Source organism: Moschus berezovskii, chromosome 21 (assembly GCF_049115385.1).
Source record: "Moschus berezovskii isolate FMDL1 chromosome 21, NW_MosBer_1.0, whole genome shotgun sequence".
In the NCBI taxonomy this organism is placed as follows: Eukaryota; Metazoa; Chordata; class Mammalia; order Artiodactyla; family Moschidae; genus Moschus; species Moschus berezovskii.
The window spans coordinates 53,519,185-53,533,621 of NC_142480.1; the positions used below are offsets into that span (position 1 = coordinate 53,519,185).

The 14,437-nt window shown below is 50.6% G+C and overlaps 1 protein-coding gene across 9 annotated transcripts in view; it reads right to left on the reverse strand.

Annotated features, from left to right (window-relative positions):
• AKAP13 (A-kinase anchoring protein 13) overlaps nucleotides 1–14,437 on the reverse strand; it is a 315,522-nt gene that overhangs the window by 17,785 nt on the left and 283,300 nt on the right. For 7 of the 9 annotated variants that reach the window (XM_055417745.2, XM_088829675.1, XM_088829674.1 and 4 more), the window contains 10 exons: nucleotides 13,321–13,456; nucleotides 11,828–11,940; nucleotides 11,081–11,233; nucleotides 10,244–10,494; nucleotides 8,484–8,609; nucleotides 8,251–8,368; nucleotides 6,952–7,200; nucleotides 3,591–3,667; nucleotides 2,631–2,812; nucleotides 2,450–2,532 (listed from right to left, as the gene is read on the reverse strand). In XM_055417745.2, the coding sequence (XP_055273720.2) occupies nucleotides 2,450–2,532; nucleotides 2,631–2,812; nucleotides 3,591–3,667; nucleotides 6,952–7,200; nucleotides 8,251–8,368; nucleotides 8,484–8,609; nucleotides 10,244–10,494; nucleotides 11,081–11,233; nucleotides 11,828–11,940; nucleotides 13,321–13,456 (1,488 nt within the window). The remainder of the gene's footprint in view (nucleotides 1–2,449; nucleotides 2,533–2,630; nucleotides 2,813–3,590; nucleotides 3,668–6,951; nucleotides 7,201–8,250; nucleotides 8,369–8,483; nucleotides 8,610–10,243; nucleotides 10,495–11,080; nucleotides 11,234–11,827; nucleotides 11,941–13,320; nucleotides 13,457–14,437) is intronic. The other 2 variants (XM_055417749.2, XM_055417746.2) reach the window with 2 other exon arrangements.

The following is a 14,437-nucleotide window of genomic DNA, read 5'->3' on the forward strand; positions in this document are numbered from 1 at the left end:
GAATTTGGAGAAGGGGCCTGGTCATCTGACAGGTCAGAGAGAGGCGATGACTGAGATGTGCACGCCACCTCGTGGCAACGCCCGGGACAGCAAGGAACACAGCTTCCCCCACGCCCCCTTCCTGTTTCATCCTGAGGGCAGTATCGGAGTTTTTATCCGTCGTGTCTACTTGGAAAACTATCCTGGGTCTTTTGAGGCAAACCTGAGGATTTCCCATGTAACAAGTGTGCGCTGTGTCCCACTCTCCCATCGCCCTGCTCATTTCTCAGCCCCTGCACTCCCCTCTGGCTCTGCCTGTCACTGCGTCTGCTCTCTCCAAGGGGACCTTTCACGCCTGCATCCAATCAAGCCTTCCATCTCCTCTTCTCCAGCGACAGGTAAACCTGTTCCCCGCCCCGGGCCCTGACACTGCTAGGCTGGCTCACTTCTTCCCACTCTTTCTCTGGCAGAAAGGTTACAGACCTGCGCTTGGTCCCCCCGCTCCGCCTGGACTGCTTTCCACACCTTCCACACCTCCTTCTCAGGGAGGGATCGCATTTACTCCCACGGCTTCAGCTGCTTCCCAAGGGCTGATAACTCAGCGTCAGTCGCTCAGTCGTGGCCGACTCTTTGAGACTCCATGGACTGTAGCCCGCCAGGCTCCTCTGTCTACCGGATTCTACAAGAGTGGGCTGCATTCCCTTCTCCAGGGGATCTTCCCGACTCAAACCTGAGTCTTCCACATTGCACGCACATTCTCTACTGTCTGATTCACCAGGGAAGCCCATTAACTCACACAAGACACCCAAGTCCTGCTCACTTTTCGGGTACCAGACTGCTGAGTCTCACTGTCAAGTGGCACCTCCACTTAGACGCCTAGTTCTCTGCTGGTCAGAAGCCTCTGTTCTCTGCTTCTGCCCCCACCCCATCCACCTCCTCCCTGGAGCCCTGGCCTCTTCCTCGGTCAACAGCACCTTCACCCGCCGGTTACCCAGGCTGGAAAGCTGGGGGAGCTTTCTCTCCACACTCTGTCCCACCTCCCCCAGCGGCTCCTCATTTCTCACTCGCCTCTACCCCGCCTCCAGCCCACTTCTCACCCAACTTATCCGCAGAGTCCCCCAGCTGGTGTTCCCACTCCCAGTGGGCTCTCCCAGCGCCTGCAGGCAATTCTCCCAACTGGCATCAATACCGATTTAAAAAACTTGTTTACATTTTGCTAAAAAACTGTTATCATTCCCTGCTTGAACTTCAACATGTGGTGGCTTCCAGGCTTAGTCTCCCATCACTCAGCCCTGACCCCAGACACACCAGACCTTCATTCCTGTTTCACTGTCCACCTGTCAGTTTCTCTGTGAGACCGACTACAGGCAGGATTCCCGGGTCCCACACTCTCTACATGCCTGTGGTCCACAGGGCCTGTCATCTACGAAGGTCTCCCTCACGGCAGGGACTCCAGCTCAGGAATCGCTGCGTCCCAGCACCGAGCACTGCGCCTGGCCAGGTGCCTCAGGCATGTGAAGAGAAGGCTGTTCCCTTCACGCTCACGAGCACGGCAGAAAACCAACATGATACTGTAAAGCAATCATCCTTCAATTAAAAAGCAGGCGGTTCTCATCTCTGCCATCCTACTCATAGGAAGAGATAACAACTAGACTGACTCCAGTCTAAATCTGTCCATCTTTTTTTTCCCTCTCACTGTTGAAAGAGAATGAACTGAACTCCTGGGGAGCCTACATGTACTTGACTCTTGGCCTTACTTCTTTCTGGAGCACAATTCATGCTTCTTTCCGAACACTCAGGAGCACCAAAGGGGAAGACACGAGCCGCTCAGCAGTCAGTGCTGAACCCGGCTCTGCAGGGAGCCGGTGTGAGGCCCTGGGCCGCTCTGAGTTGTGGGCCCAGCTTTCTCACCTGCTTAGAGTACAGCCTTGCAGGGGTGGAGACGAGACCGCACGAGACAGCGGGCCTCAACAGACAGCGGTCAAACGCCACCCGGAAGCACACTCTGCCCTGAACCGCTTAGTGACACACTTGGAACCCAGGGCACCGTGTGGGGGCGACCAATGAACGGATCACCTGGGAAATTCCTTCCCTCAAGCACCTCTCCTTCCTGTTTTAATCTTAGGTGTGCCTGTGAATCCCAGCAACTTCTTCTGTTACAAAGTACCGAGACTGTCACCAGGGCCCACGGACACTGACCCTGAGGCGAGAGAGCCAACACCCCCATGGTCTAGCGTCAGACGCGTTCCCACGGGCCACGCTCACTATACAGGGTGCTCCTGCAGGACCTGTGTCAGCTCAGACCTGGTTTCTCTTTTGTGACGAGCTATCCCCCCTCCCAGGTTCGCGCCTGTCTGGCCGGCTCTGGGATCAATTGAAAATCTGCAAAGGTTCTTCTGTGTGACAGCACCCCATTCTCCCCGCAGCCCACTGCCCCGACAGGCCCTTGGGCCACTTCCACCAGCTTCACCTTTTAACTCCCGGGCCTTGGTGTCCAACATCTTCTTTTCTTCTTCATTCTCACTAGGAATTCCTTCATCTTCATCTCGGTTCCTGACACAACCACAAGAGAACACCACGTTTATTCAGAGGTCCGTTATCCCGACGGCGGCCCGTCCATCAAGCGATCCCGAGGGCGGGGTGGGACTCACAGGGTGTTGATTGTGTCCTGGATGATCTGAATCCAGCTGTTGCGCTCCTCCTTGGAGCTGGCATGGACTTCCACCATCTCTGGGTCCTTCATCCCCATACTGATGAGGAACAAGCCCTTCTCCTCGTGCGCTACTTCCCTCACAATCAGCTTCTTCAGAGAGATCACCGTGGATTTCTGGTCCTGGAAAGCGGGGAGAGCACAGCTAGAAGACGTGGAGGCAACAACCCAACTCTTAAGACAGCTTCCGTCTCAGGACGGACTAGATGCCCTTGAAGAGCCTGTGGCTTATACAAGGCGGTATATACACGCCACTGCTGCTCTCTCAATGCATCTCACCCTCCGCTTCCCTCGTTGTGTCCACAAGTCTGTTTTCTAGATCTGCGTCTCTATTCCTGCCCTTAGACAGGTTCATCAGTAAGTACCATTTTTCTAGATTTCAGATATATGGGTTAATACATGATATCTTGTTTTTCTCTCAAAAAAAAAAAAAAAAAGCATATGGCTTAACAAACAATGGCAGATTTAGGAGAAAAACCAAAGAGCTCGTTATTTCACTTGTATTTTATCCAACAGAAAATGATTTCCAAAAAGGAAACAAAAACTTAAGGCTATCAAGGTTCACGTCCTTTCTGGTTTTCGTCATAGACTCTAGCTGGCAAGGTTATAAGGGGGAACGATTTGTAAGACATAATACATGAGAAATACTATAACGACAGGTTTCTTTTTGGATCAAATGCCGAAGGCTCTCAGAAGGATTCTGAGGGAACAGAAAAATAACTGGAGGGGAGGGAGGTGGGCAGAAAACGGCAAGGGTATGTGAGAAGTGACCCAGAGGACTCTGCCCCGGGTCGGTTTTGAGAGGGTGACAGAGCAGTAACACTGAGTGACACTCACCGCCTACCCTCACGGTTGGGAACACTGTTAATTACAAACAGCAGAGATGAGCAATTCAGCTTACCAGTGACGCAAAGACGTACTTCTGGTCTTTTTCTTGAAGGAAGACCAAGATGTCAGTCAGCAGGACTGCTTGAACCTCTGCAGAGCAGCGAGAGGAAAGAGAGCCATGATCACTGAGCAGGGAAGAACCCCCACGGCACGTGATCAGACGATAACCCAGCAGCTCACCCACACGGCGCTTTACCACACTCCTCCCAGGCAAGGGTCTGGCACTTCTGCAGGGTTCACATATGGCCACTAGATTTTTTAGAGGCATTTTGAAATGGGATTGATCACCAAAACCCTGTGCTGGGAAGGTCTGAGCACTCAGTGCTGGAAAGACGGATCCCACAAGGCAAGGTTTTTGAGAATAAAATAAAAGTTGGGAAGCAGGACTGCAGCAATACATTCCACAAAATACTCCTGGGTCACAGTGTTTCTCAGCTTCTGATCACGGTAAGGGGAAAGGCATGGGACAGCAGACAGGAGGCTGCCAGGAGGTGATGCAGAGGGCTGTCTCAGTCTCGTCACGAAAGGCAGGCTTCTTCCACAGGCCTTGGAGGACAAGGGGCCCGCCCAACACCCAAGCCGTCTCAGGCACACCAAGCACCGCGCTCTGCTCGGCCCAACACAGCACCGGCAACCTCAACCTCTCCATATCTGCTCTTCTCAACTGAGATGCAACAAGAGGCAAAGTAACATCTCTAACCAGATATGCTTGCTGGGGCGGGGGATGGAGGTGGCACGGATCGTTAGGGCGTTTGGGAAGGACGTGTACATGCTGCTGTATTTAAAATGGATAACCAACAATAATCTGCTGCCTAGCACAGGGAACTCTGCTCAACATGATGTGCCAGTCTGGATAGGAGGGGGTTTGGGAGAGAATGGACGCACGCATATGTATGGCTGAGTCTCTTTGCTGTCCACCTGAAACTACAACCACATTGTTAACTGGCTATATCCCGATACAAGCTGTTTTCTGGTATTCAAAATAAATAAATAACATCTCTAGTTGGATCCAGAAATCAAAAAAATGCCACAAACAGTTGCTCTAATTCTCGAGGAGTATGCAGTGACATTTCCCAGTGCTCCCTTAAGGACAAAGTGGGACATCCCTGGAGGCGAGTCGTCTACTGAGACCTCACGGGCTGGCTCCTCTCGGTAGCACCTTCAGCCAGGAAAGGGGCTGGGGTGCCTATGACTCCCTGGAGAAAACAACAGGCTGACTTCTGCAGCCCCCTCCTGGGTGGTCAGGCCCCTCCCGGCCTTTTCCACCACTTCTGCCAAGACGGGGGTGCCCCCCTGTGTAATTCACGGCAAAGCTACAAGGAACAGAGGCAAGCAGGCCCAAGTCCTGGGGAGGTCTAGTTTTCAGCGCAAACCACAGTAATTTTCCATGCACTACCATTAGTTTTGACAACTTAGTTTTTTTTTTAAAGTTTACTTTTAAATAGTTCAGGTGTCTGCCAAAAAAAAAAAAAAATGTCCTAACACATAAGTTTTCAACTTTAGTTTTGATTCTGAAGTTTATGTGACCAGTGTTAGATGAGAGGAAAACAATCCCATCCCCTTTCAAGGGTTACTCGACACAGGACTGGCTGTTCTTGGCACAAGTTCACTGGGGGGATGAAAATGACTAGAAACCAACTCCTCTTGCCGCTGGAGACGTTCTGGGCCAGGAAGCCTATCATTCTGCTATTGCTTGGACCACGACTTTGTTCCAACAGCTGGAATCAATTATTTTTTATTTCGGGAACGAATGAATCAACTGCTGTGTAGAGAAGGAACAGGGCACTGGCTCCAGGCAGGGGCCGCTCTAGGAAGCCTTCTCTCACAAGAGGACTGGCACTTCACGACCAGGTGGCGGTGGAGACAGCCTCACCGTGGTGGGGAGGCCAGAGCCCCCGGCTGTGGTCTCCGGGCATCAGGGCCGAAGGAGGGAGCCCCGGGACCATGCAGTTCATCGTGGAGCAGGAAGATGCAGAGCTGACTGGGGGCCGGAAGGGGTGCTTCTTCTCTCTGAAGTGACCCTGCCTGGAGGACTCTCCCCCAGGCCCCTGCATCAGGGACTGTCCTCGGCTTGGTCGGCGGTCCCCCTGGGCTCCGGCTGTCCTCCGGCTACCCCAGCAGTGCACAGCCCACACTAGAATCCGCCCCTGTCCTGCTCAAACCCTCTGCTGTGAGGCCCTCCCACCCCCGGGATCACAGTCAGCCCCTCGCCTGGAGCACGTGTCCACCCCCGCCGGCCCCGAGTTCATGCTTCAGCCGTACTTCCTGGCTCGCTCCGATGCCTGCCCGCCCACCCCTCCCAGGGCTCCGAGCTCTCACGCACCCTCCTCTCCATCCTTCAAGACGTGACTTGAAGGTCCCTTCTCCTAGTCCCCAGTTCGTGCCTCTGTTCCAGCAGCCGTCACACTGCAGGGCAAGAGCCTCTTTAAACGTCTCTGCAGTCCGAGCCCAACTTCTAAGCAGGGTGTCCTGCGTCATCCGCCTTCATGCCTCGCTCTGAGCAGGCGGAGACCCAAGCTGGCTAAGGATGCTCCGGCCTTGTCGGCAGCCTACGGCATCACCGACTCCGTGGCCAGTTCACTCCCCTGAGTTTTTTGCCAGTGGGGCGGCTTTGTGTGCTCAGCTCACTGAGGCCAGGGAGGCAGGCTGGGGGTACCGGTGAGGTTAGACTTACCAGACAGACCCAGAGGATACAGGCTTGATGAAAATTATTAGAGAGACCAAAGAACCCAACAGACAAGATGCAGAGATGAATGAACAGACCTCCTAACTTCCTTAACTTGATGGGGTTGATCATTCAAAACAAAAAACTAAACTAAGATCAAACAGGAAATGAGTGTCTTTCATGATCTCTTTTTCTTAGAGAAAAATAAAAGTTATGAACAACAAAGTTTAATAAGTTGAGTTGTGAGTTAAATGTTTCTCTAAGGTCTCAGGAACTGAGAATTCCTCCAATGTTTCTTCAGAACAATCGACACTGTATTTCTAATCTCAGAGAGCCTATGAATGGGGCAGCTGGTGGTGCTTCCCTCCTGGCAGTGGTTTTGCCAGAGACCCTGATCCCAAATTTGCTGCCTGTCTCTCATGGGGGATTACATCTGCTTTAGGACCTCACATCTGAGTATGAAGCTGACTCTTTGCTCTTTAAAAATCTTCTCATGCCCCTGATCGCACCAGATCCTTGTTGCCTTCCTGTACTCGGCGTGGTTTGTGAGCCATCTCAGTCCAGGCCTTTCTGATACAAGACTAGGACTGAATGACGGCTGCTCCTGCGGAACGCCCGGACAAGGGTGCCCGGAAGCGGGCTGGGGACACCTGCATCCTGCCTGCTCGCCCCTGGAGCGCGCGGAGCCTCAGACGTGAGTGGGCCTCACCTTTCAACCTCCCGGCGGCGCTCTTCAGAAACACGCCCCCGTCCCGCACCAGCTTCTTCCGCTTCAGGTCCTCCTTGGCGAACATCTGGCCGCTCTTCATCCTCATGATCGACTTGCTGTCGGTCTTTGTGTAGATCTCGTTCAGACGCACCTTCTTCTCGTAACTGGCCACCTTGCTGTCCACGGCGCCGATCACGTCCTTCACCAGGCCCAGGGACTGCGTCAGGTCCTGCTGCTCCACCTCGTTGTCTGAGGAGGAGAGGGGAGCTCGGTCCCTACCAGGCAGGAGACAGCACCCTGCCTCCGTGCCCCATGGCACTGTCCGTGCTCTGTGGGCAGAGCGAGGCCGACACGCTGAACACTTGCTCAGTCAGAGTTTAAATAAGGTTAGACGCTTCAGTGAGACAGATGGCATGCACTCACGAGCTGCGTTCCCTCTCTGTACACACACGTGCTCTGTGTGCGTACTCAGTCCTGTCCAACTCTGCGACCCCATGGACTGCAGCCCGCCAGGCTCCTCTGTCCATGGGATTCTCCAGGCAAGGACACTGGAGTGGGTTGCCATGCCCTTCTCCAGGGGATCTTCCTCGTCCAGGGATCGAACCCAGGTCTCCCGCATTGCAGGTGGAGTCCTTACCGTCTGAGTCACCAGGGAAGCCCCATCTATACATATACAGATGCATAAATACTTATTTGGCTGCACCAGCTCTTAGTTGCAGTACATGGGACCTTTAGTTGATGCATGTGGTATCTAGCTCTCTGACCAGGGATCAAACTTGGGCCCCCTACACTGGGAGGGAGGAGTCTTAGCCACTGGACCACCAGGGAAGTCCCACAAGCTACCTTCTAAAGTGGAAGGAATCCAACATCTTTAGGGAGAGGGGCCTCCAGTTTTTAATCTATGTCTTTGTTTTACCTAATCCTCAATGTAACTGTGGCGGAGCAGGACCAGCAGAGAGGAAAACTAGCAGGGACTGACTAACGGAGAAGCAGCAGCGATCCCTGCGCTTGCAGGTGAGGTGGGAGTGTCCTCTCCCAGCAAGAGACAAGTGACAAGCTCTCAGGCCACTGAACTCTTGGCTGGGATCACCCAGTGGTTCCTTCCCTTCTCGCTCTCATTCACTCTAAGTCTAGTGACGTGACATTTCAGGTTTGTACTCAAGAAAACCATTTTTAAGAGAAAACACAGGCTTCTCTTTTAGTCCTCCTTGATGTGCAAGAGTCCTTCTATGGGGCCTCTGCGGGACAGACAGGGAACACGCCACTGGCAAGTAAGATTGATTCAAGAGAGAGACTCACCTTTGGTACACTGCAGTATCCTCTGGAACAAAACCGGGTATTTGGTGATCCGCTGGGTTACAAGCAATATGCACTCGGGGATTCCCAGCCTCCGGACGACCGAACTGCTCATCTTCTTCTGCAAGGGAGGAGACCGAATGTCAGGAACGACCCAGAGGGGAAGGCTCGGGCTAAACCTCACAGGGACACCAGGCTCTGGGCATCGGTGGGGATTCCACGTTTCACGTCACTACCTTCACGAACGCCTGAAAGCGCTTGTCTTTGGTGTGGAGGTCTTTGAAGTAGTTCACGGACTGGTTGTGCTGCCCACAAAACTTGCCGTACGTCTTCTTCAGGCGTTCGGCATTCTCCCCCGAGAACTGTGGAGGAAAGCAAGCAGAGCTTATGCCAACACTCAGGGTGCTAAACTCGAGTTACCACCATGTGCCAAGGGTCCGCTCTACTTGCAGAACCCAGGAGGGCTTCCTCACTGTGCTTAGGCTCGGTGGCTCAGTCAGGTCTGACTCTGTGCGACCCCATGGACTGCAGCCTGCCAGGCTCCTCTGTCCTTGGGATTTTCCAGGCAAGAACACTGGAGTGGGGTGCCATGCCCTCCTCCAGGGGATCTTCCTCATAACTTCCCCCAGAAGAATGAAATGGTGCACGAGGTTTGGAAGACAGGCAGTTCCTCAAGAAGTTAAACACAGAGTTACCATATGACCCAGCAGTTCCGCTCCTGGCCATAAAAACATGTCCACACAAGAACATGCACATCAATGTCCACAGCAGCGTTGTTCACGACAGCCCCCAACCAAGGGGAGCTAACCCTCGTGTCCATCAAAGGATAAAGGGATAAACGTCCAATCACTAAGGACAACATACTGTTTTATTCCATTTACATACAACGTCCAGAACAGGCAAATCCAGAGAGAAAGTACGTCAGTGGTTGCCTAGGGCGGGGGACGTTGGGGAAGCGGGGGTGGGTGCTGATGATAAAAACTTTCTACGATGGGCCCTGGTGACGGCTGCTCAAATCCGTGGATATACTAACCACCACTGAACGGCACACGTTACACACGTGGATCACATGGCTTAGGAATTATAGTTCAATAAAGCTGATATGGATATTTAAAAAATAATAAACACAGAAGTATCCATGTACTGTGCAAAATGTGTTCTAACTCCCATTTGTCATAAAAATAGCAATAAAATGAAGGGACTCACTAGAAGTCTTTCATGAGGAAGCAGTCTTAAGAACATCACCTTGGTTAAGTCAGAAAGCCGTCAGAAACAGCCATGAAACAGCCATGGTTACCTAGGGCTGTTTACCCTGCTTAGCTCAGGCCGGCAGTCCCAACAGTTCCGCGTGGCCCTTCTATCATTACCACGAGTGCTACCTCATCTGAAGCTATGCTCACTGCAGGGCAGCCGCTGAGTTTCTATAAGTGGTCCTGACAACACATGCTTAGTCCATTCCTGCTGGACTAGGCCTCTGGAGTCAGCAAGGCATGATCCTCACCCCAAAGCTTCACGGGAGCCTTTCCATTCCCCCTAACCAACAGAGAAGCTGAAAGCAGAGATGTTTTAAGTGCTCACAAAGCAAACGCCCCCCAAAAGCAAGGAAACCTGACTTTTATTGCATACCTAGCAAGTATGCTGGGTACTTTATATACACATGGCTTTTAAAATAGCATTAGAAGAGAAAACCTACTGTCCTCAATTGCAAAAAAGGAAAACTGAGGGCTGGAGACATGGAATCACCCGCTCAAGCTCACCGAGATCACAGGCAGTTCAGGGAAGAGAACACATGGCTACCAGTCCTCTGGTGTGCGTGTGTGTGTCTCTCTGTATGTGTCTGTGTGCATGCGTGTGTATGTGTGTGTGTGTCTCTCTGTCTTTATGTGTGTTTGTGTGTGTGTATGAGAGAGAAGTGCCCGGGGCCCTGCTGTGTGTCCATGCGTGCGTGTGTGTCTGTCTGTGTGTGGGAAGTGCCCGGGGCCCTGCTCCTGCTCACCTGCTGCACAAGCACGTCCCCGATCCTCTTGATGAGAAAGTTTTTCTCGCTTTTATCCACCAGGGAGTCCTTCTTCCGCTCGAGGATCCTCTGGAAGAACTGGCTGTGGATGCTGATGAGCTCGTCCAAGCAGGGGAAGAGCTTCTCCACCATCTGCTGCTCGAACAGCAGGTCGGCCATCATGCCCCGGCTGTAGACGTCGCTCATGATCTTGAGGGTGCGGAGGTGGTGGAATTCCGTCTGCATGAGCTCTGGGGGGCGACAGGGCTGGACCATCAGGCATGTCCCCTCGCCGATTCCCCTGCTCCTGAGAGCACGGGCCTGTCTAAAGGCTGCTTATGGCCCAACTTAAACTTTAAGGCTGGGTTGAGAGTCGCCTTTTCCCTGAAGAGTTTTCATCCTGTTCCTGTTTTCCCGGGACCTCACACTACTTTCTGACAGGCATACTGGACTCCATCCCTCTCAAATGGTGGTTTTCAAAGTTATCTTCACTGGGATTCAGGACCTTCCATAACTGACTATGCTCCCATTTCCCAGAAAGGACTTGTATTTAGTCTAGTTTCCGCTGCAGCTGAGGAATTGAACTGTGCTGTCACAGGGGATCTCTTAAAGAACACTGCATAAATAAGTACTCATATTCAATAAAATTCAACAAGATCATTTTACAGAGAGAGGGAATAGGACAGAAAAAAGATCATGTCTCTATACCTCAAAGCTTTTAAAGAAAATCTTGGAGATGGCTATAATACATACTTGAAAACTGACGTGCCATAGTACAATAAACCACCCACCAGACAACGAGAATCAGACCTCAGCAGAGCACACGGGGCCTCTCACCGTAAATCACTTCTTGCCGCTTGACGACATCTTTCTTGTGCTGTTTCAGAAACTTGCTGTCCACAATCTGACTCCAAGACTCTGCTTCCAGCTGTTTGGACTCAGTCTCAAAATCTCCCATTAGCTGTCCTTCATTCATGTCTGTACCTACTCCTCAAAAAAAGAAAAAGAAAAAAATCGGTGTCAGAGTCCTCCATCAGTGACCTCTGAAAAACCTCTGCTGGACACTCCTGGGGGTGATAACTTCAGGAGACTGTGCACTCTGCACTTAGACAGGGATATTCACAGTATATACATTCTATTAGAAAGGGGCATTTTCTGTTCAAGAGTGACATACACTATATTCAAGACTATGGTTAAGGGTGAAAAAGTAACCCAAATCAAAGGTGATTAAGACATGATTCCGACATGAAGCAAGAGCTAGAAGGGTCCTGGTGACTCTCCTTGTTTTAGAGAGTAGGTTTACAACTGTGAACTGAACATGTACGCCAAGTCTAGGGGAAGAAAGCAGTGTCTGCGGCAGAGGCTGACCACATTAAACTCAATGACGTCCTCCAGTGGACGAGTACCCACCAACTGGACAAGCAGGTTCACCAGCTCACTATAAAGCATCTGATGCTGCCCAGGCAGTTCAGAGAAGCATCACAGGAGCCAGGAGAGCAGGCGCCATTGCTCCATCAGTGCCTGTGTTCCAGCTAACGGCACAGCCTCTGCAGACGCCCACCACAGGCTGCGGCCTCCGCTTACCCTCATCAGTAAGGGACTCCGTGGACTCGTTGACCTTGCTGATTTTATTCAGTGAGTCTGTTGAGTGGGACAGGAACTTCCAGGTGTTCGATATGTTCTCATCGTTGCCAACTCTAGGGACAGAAGGAGACACATACTGTCAGGTGTATTCTGAGAAGCCATGGTTTGTGAAGCTCTGAAAAGCTATAAAATGACAATGTAGAAGGCAAATTACTCATGTCAGGTACCTGGCAACGTGCAACATGAACTGTGAAGGAGGTCAGAGGCTTTTAAATACCACTGCAACCATGAACTTTTTGAACCTTGCAGTTTTATTTTTTAAACCATAAGTAACAAGAAGAATGCTCTTCTTTCAAACTGTGTACACATTATATATTAAATTTCTCTGTTTGAAACTCGTGTCTAACCACAACACCTTTTCCTCGTGTTCCCTAAACACCTACAGAGCCAGGACTTATGCTAAACCATATTCTTTGGAATTTCTCGATCCCAGCTAGCACATCAAGCACCCAGTATACATTTGTGGTATGGCACAGAGGTAAGCCACAGTCACTTAAAACGAAATTTTATTTAAAGGCCAACTTTTAAAAGTCATAATATAAACCATTTGAGATGAACTTAAACAACTCTGAAAAGAAGATAATCACGCCACCAAGACAGAATGATATAAAAATACCTGGAATTTTTTTTTTCTTTTTTTCTTAAGGAGGAAGAAATGTTATCCAGCACAGAGGTTAGGAAACACAGACAAAAGGAGATTTGCATCCTTCAGCTGGGAATTTTCCTCCAGCCTGGGTGAGGAGAGCCGCTAGGGACACTTTGAGCCCTACATTTGAGGTGACTTCTTTATTTGGTGGGAAGGCAGGCACCTGAGCCCAAACAGCCAGCCACATCACAATCAGCCCTGTACTAACCACACACAGCCGGGGCTTCCAGAGCCAGGGGCCATGGCAGCTTCTGCAGGGATCACAGAGGAGCTCAGGGCAGAGGAGGGGCTGGGAGCCTACTGCCTTCCTCGGCCCATTACTCACTCATGACTGAAGAGGCAAGATGCAAGGATGGAAAATAGAATTAAAAAAAAAAAAAGATAAAACAAAACTACCCTGTCCTCCCAGGTTTATCTGACCAATAGGAAAGTATGACATCTGAAAACGTAAGTGGTTGCAGCCCAACATTCAGCATTAAATCACTTTTTTTCCCCCCTATTTCCACCTCTTATTTTGATCTAGAAATCCTCCTCTTAAAAGGCAGGTTCTTTACAGGCAGGACTGATCATGGACGAAGCCTTACCTGCAGTGGTGTGCGATGGGGGTCCTTGCTACGGAACGGCTGTGTCCAATGTAACCCTCACCCTGCTCGTCTCTGCTACTCAGCTATGCACCAACTGTTAGGTTACACGTTCTTTCCCAAGAGCATCTTTTTATCAACTGGTATAAATTATGACGCTCTCATTGCCTAGATGTCAACCGTGCTGTCTCCACACACCCACTTACCCAGCGATGTTCTGAATGGAGACGCTTTTGGAAAGCACGACGCTCTGCTGGGACCGTCTGTTAGCAAACACGGGGGCGACAGTGGTTTCATCGGCCAGGAGGACGGCAGACCGAGGGCGCTCCTTGGGCTGGGAGGCTGCACAGGAGAGGACACCCCCAAGTGTCAGTGACTCGGGCCCTCCAGCATGGACCCGCCTCACAAGTATCAAATAGGAGCAGACTGCTTTAAAAGAGATCCACCCTGGGAGTGTTAACTGGAGACAAAAACTCTACGGAGGTCAATGTGGCAACAGTTACTGAAACTGTAAATGCCTATACTTATTGATCCAGTGGTTTCCTTCAGGACATGTTCATTCCACAAGATTTACTTGTTCACTTGCAATGACATATGACCAGAAGTATTCGGTGCAAAGTTCAGTAAAAGTAAAATGAGTTACCAAAATAAGGTCAGTTAATAAATCACGGTATATCCTACTGGTGGATACTATGAAGCTTTAAAATAAAAACGAGGACATCCTGCATGAAATGACACAAAACTGCACGATAATATATTAAAGGGGGAAAAGAAAATCGAAGTGCAGAATAAAATGCACCACAGACCATTTCTATGTTTTAAAAACAATAAATAATCCAAACTGGTATCTGCTTTTAAGAAAGAAACTTGGAGAAGACAAACATAAGAAATGGAGCCACCTGTGGAGTGTGATGGAAATGAGGCAATAAGGGTAAAGAATCATGGGACAGCACCATGCGTTTAAAAACTTAAACTAATTCAAAGAGAGAAGGAGACTGAAAGAATCTTAAGGACACAAGCAGCCTCAGAGATGACCTAGGCCACTGTTTTTCGTGTCAGGAGCTTTTTAGTTATGCAAATTCCCAGCCCTGTCTGTCCTGTGTGGGTGGAACCTAGGATAAGATGTTTTTTCCCAGTTTCCCAAGAGTTTCTTCTGTACAATGTCTGAGAACACAGATTTTGACCAATTCCTCTAATTTACAGAGGAGGAAAATGCAACCTGTGTTCGATGTCACCCAGCTAATCTGTCCTCATAACTGAGTATTTCTCGTGCTGTTCAGTCGCTCAGTCGTGTCCAACTCTTTGCTACCCCATGGGCTGCAG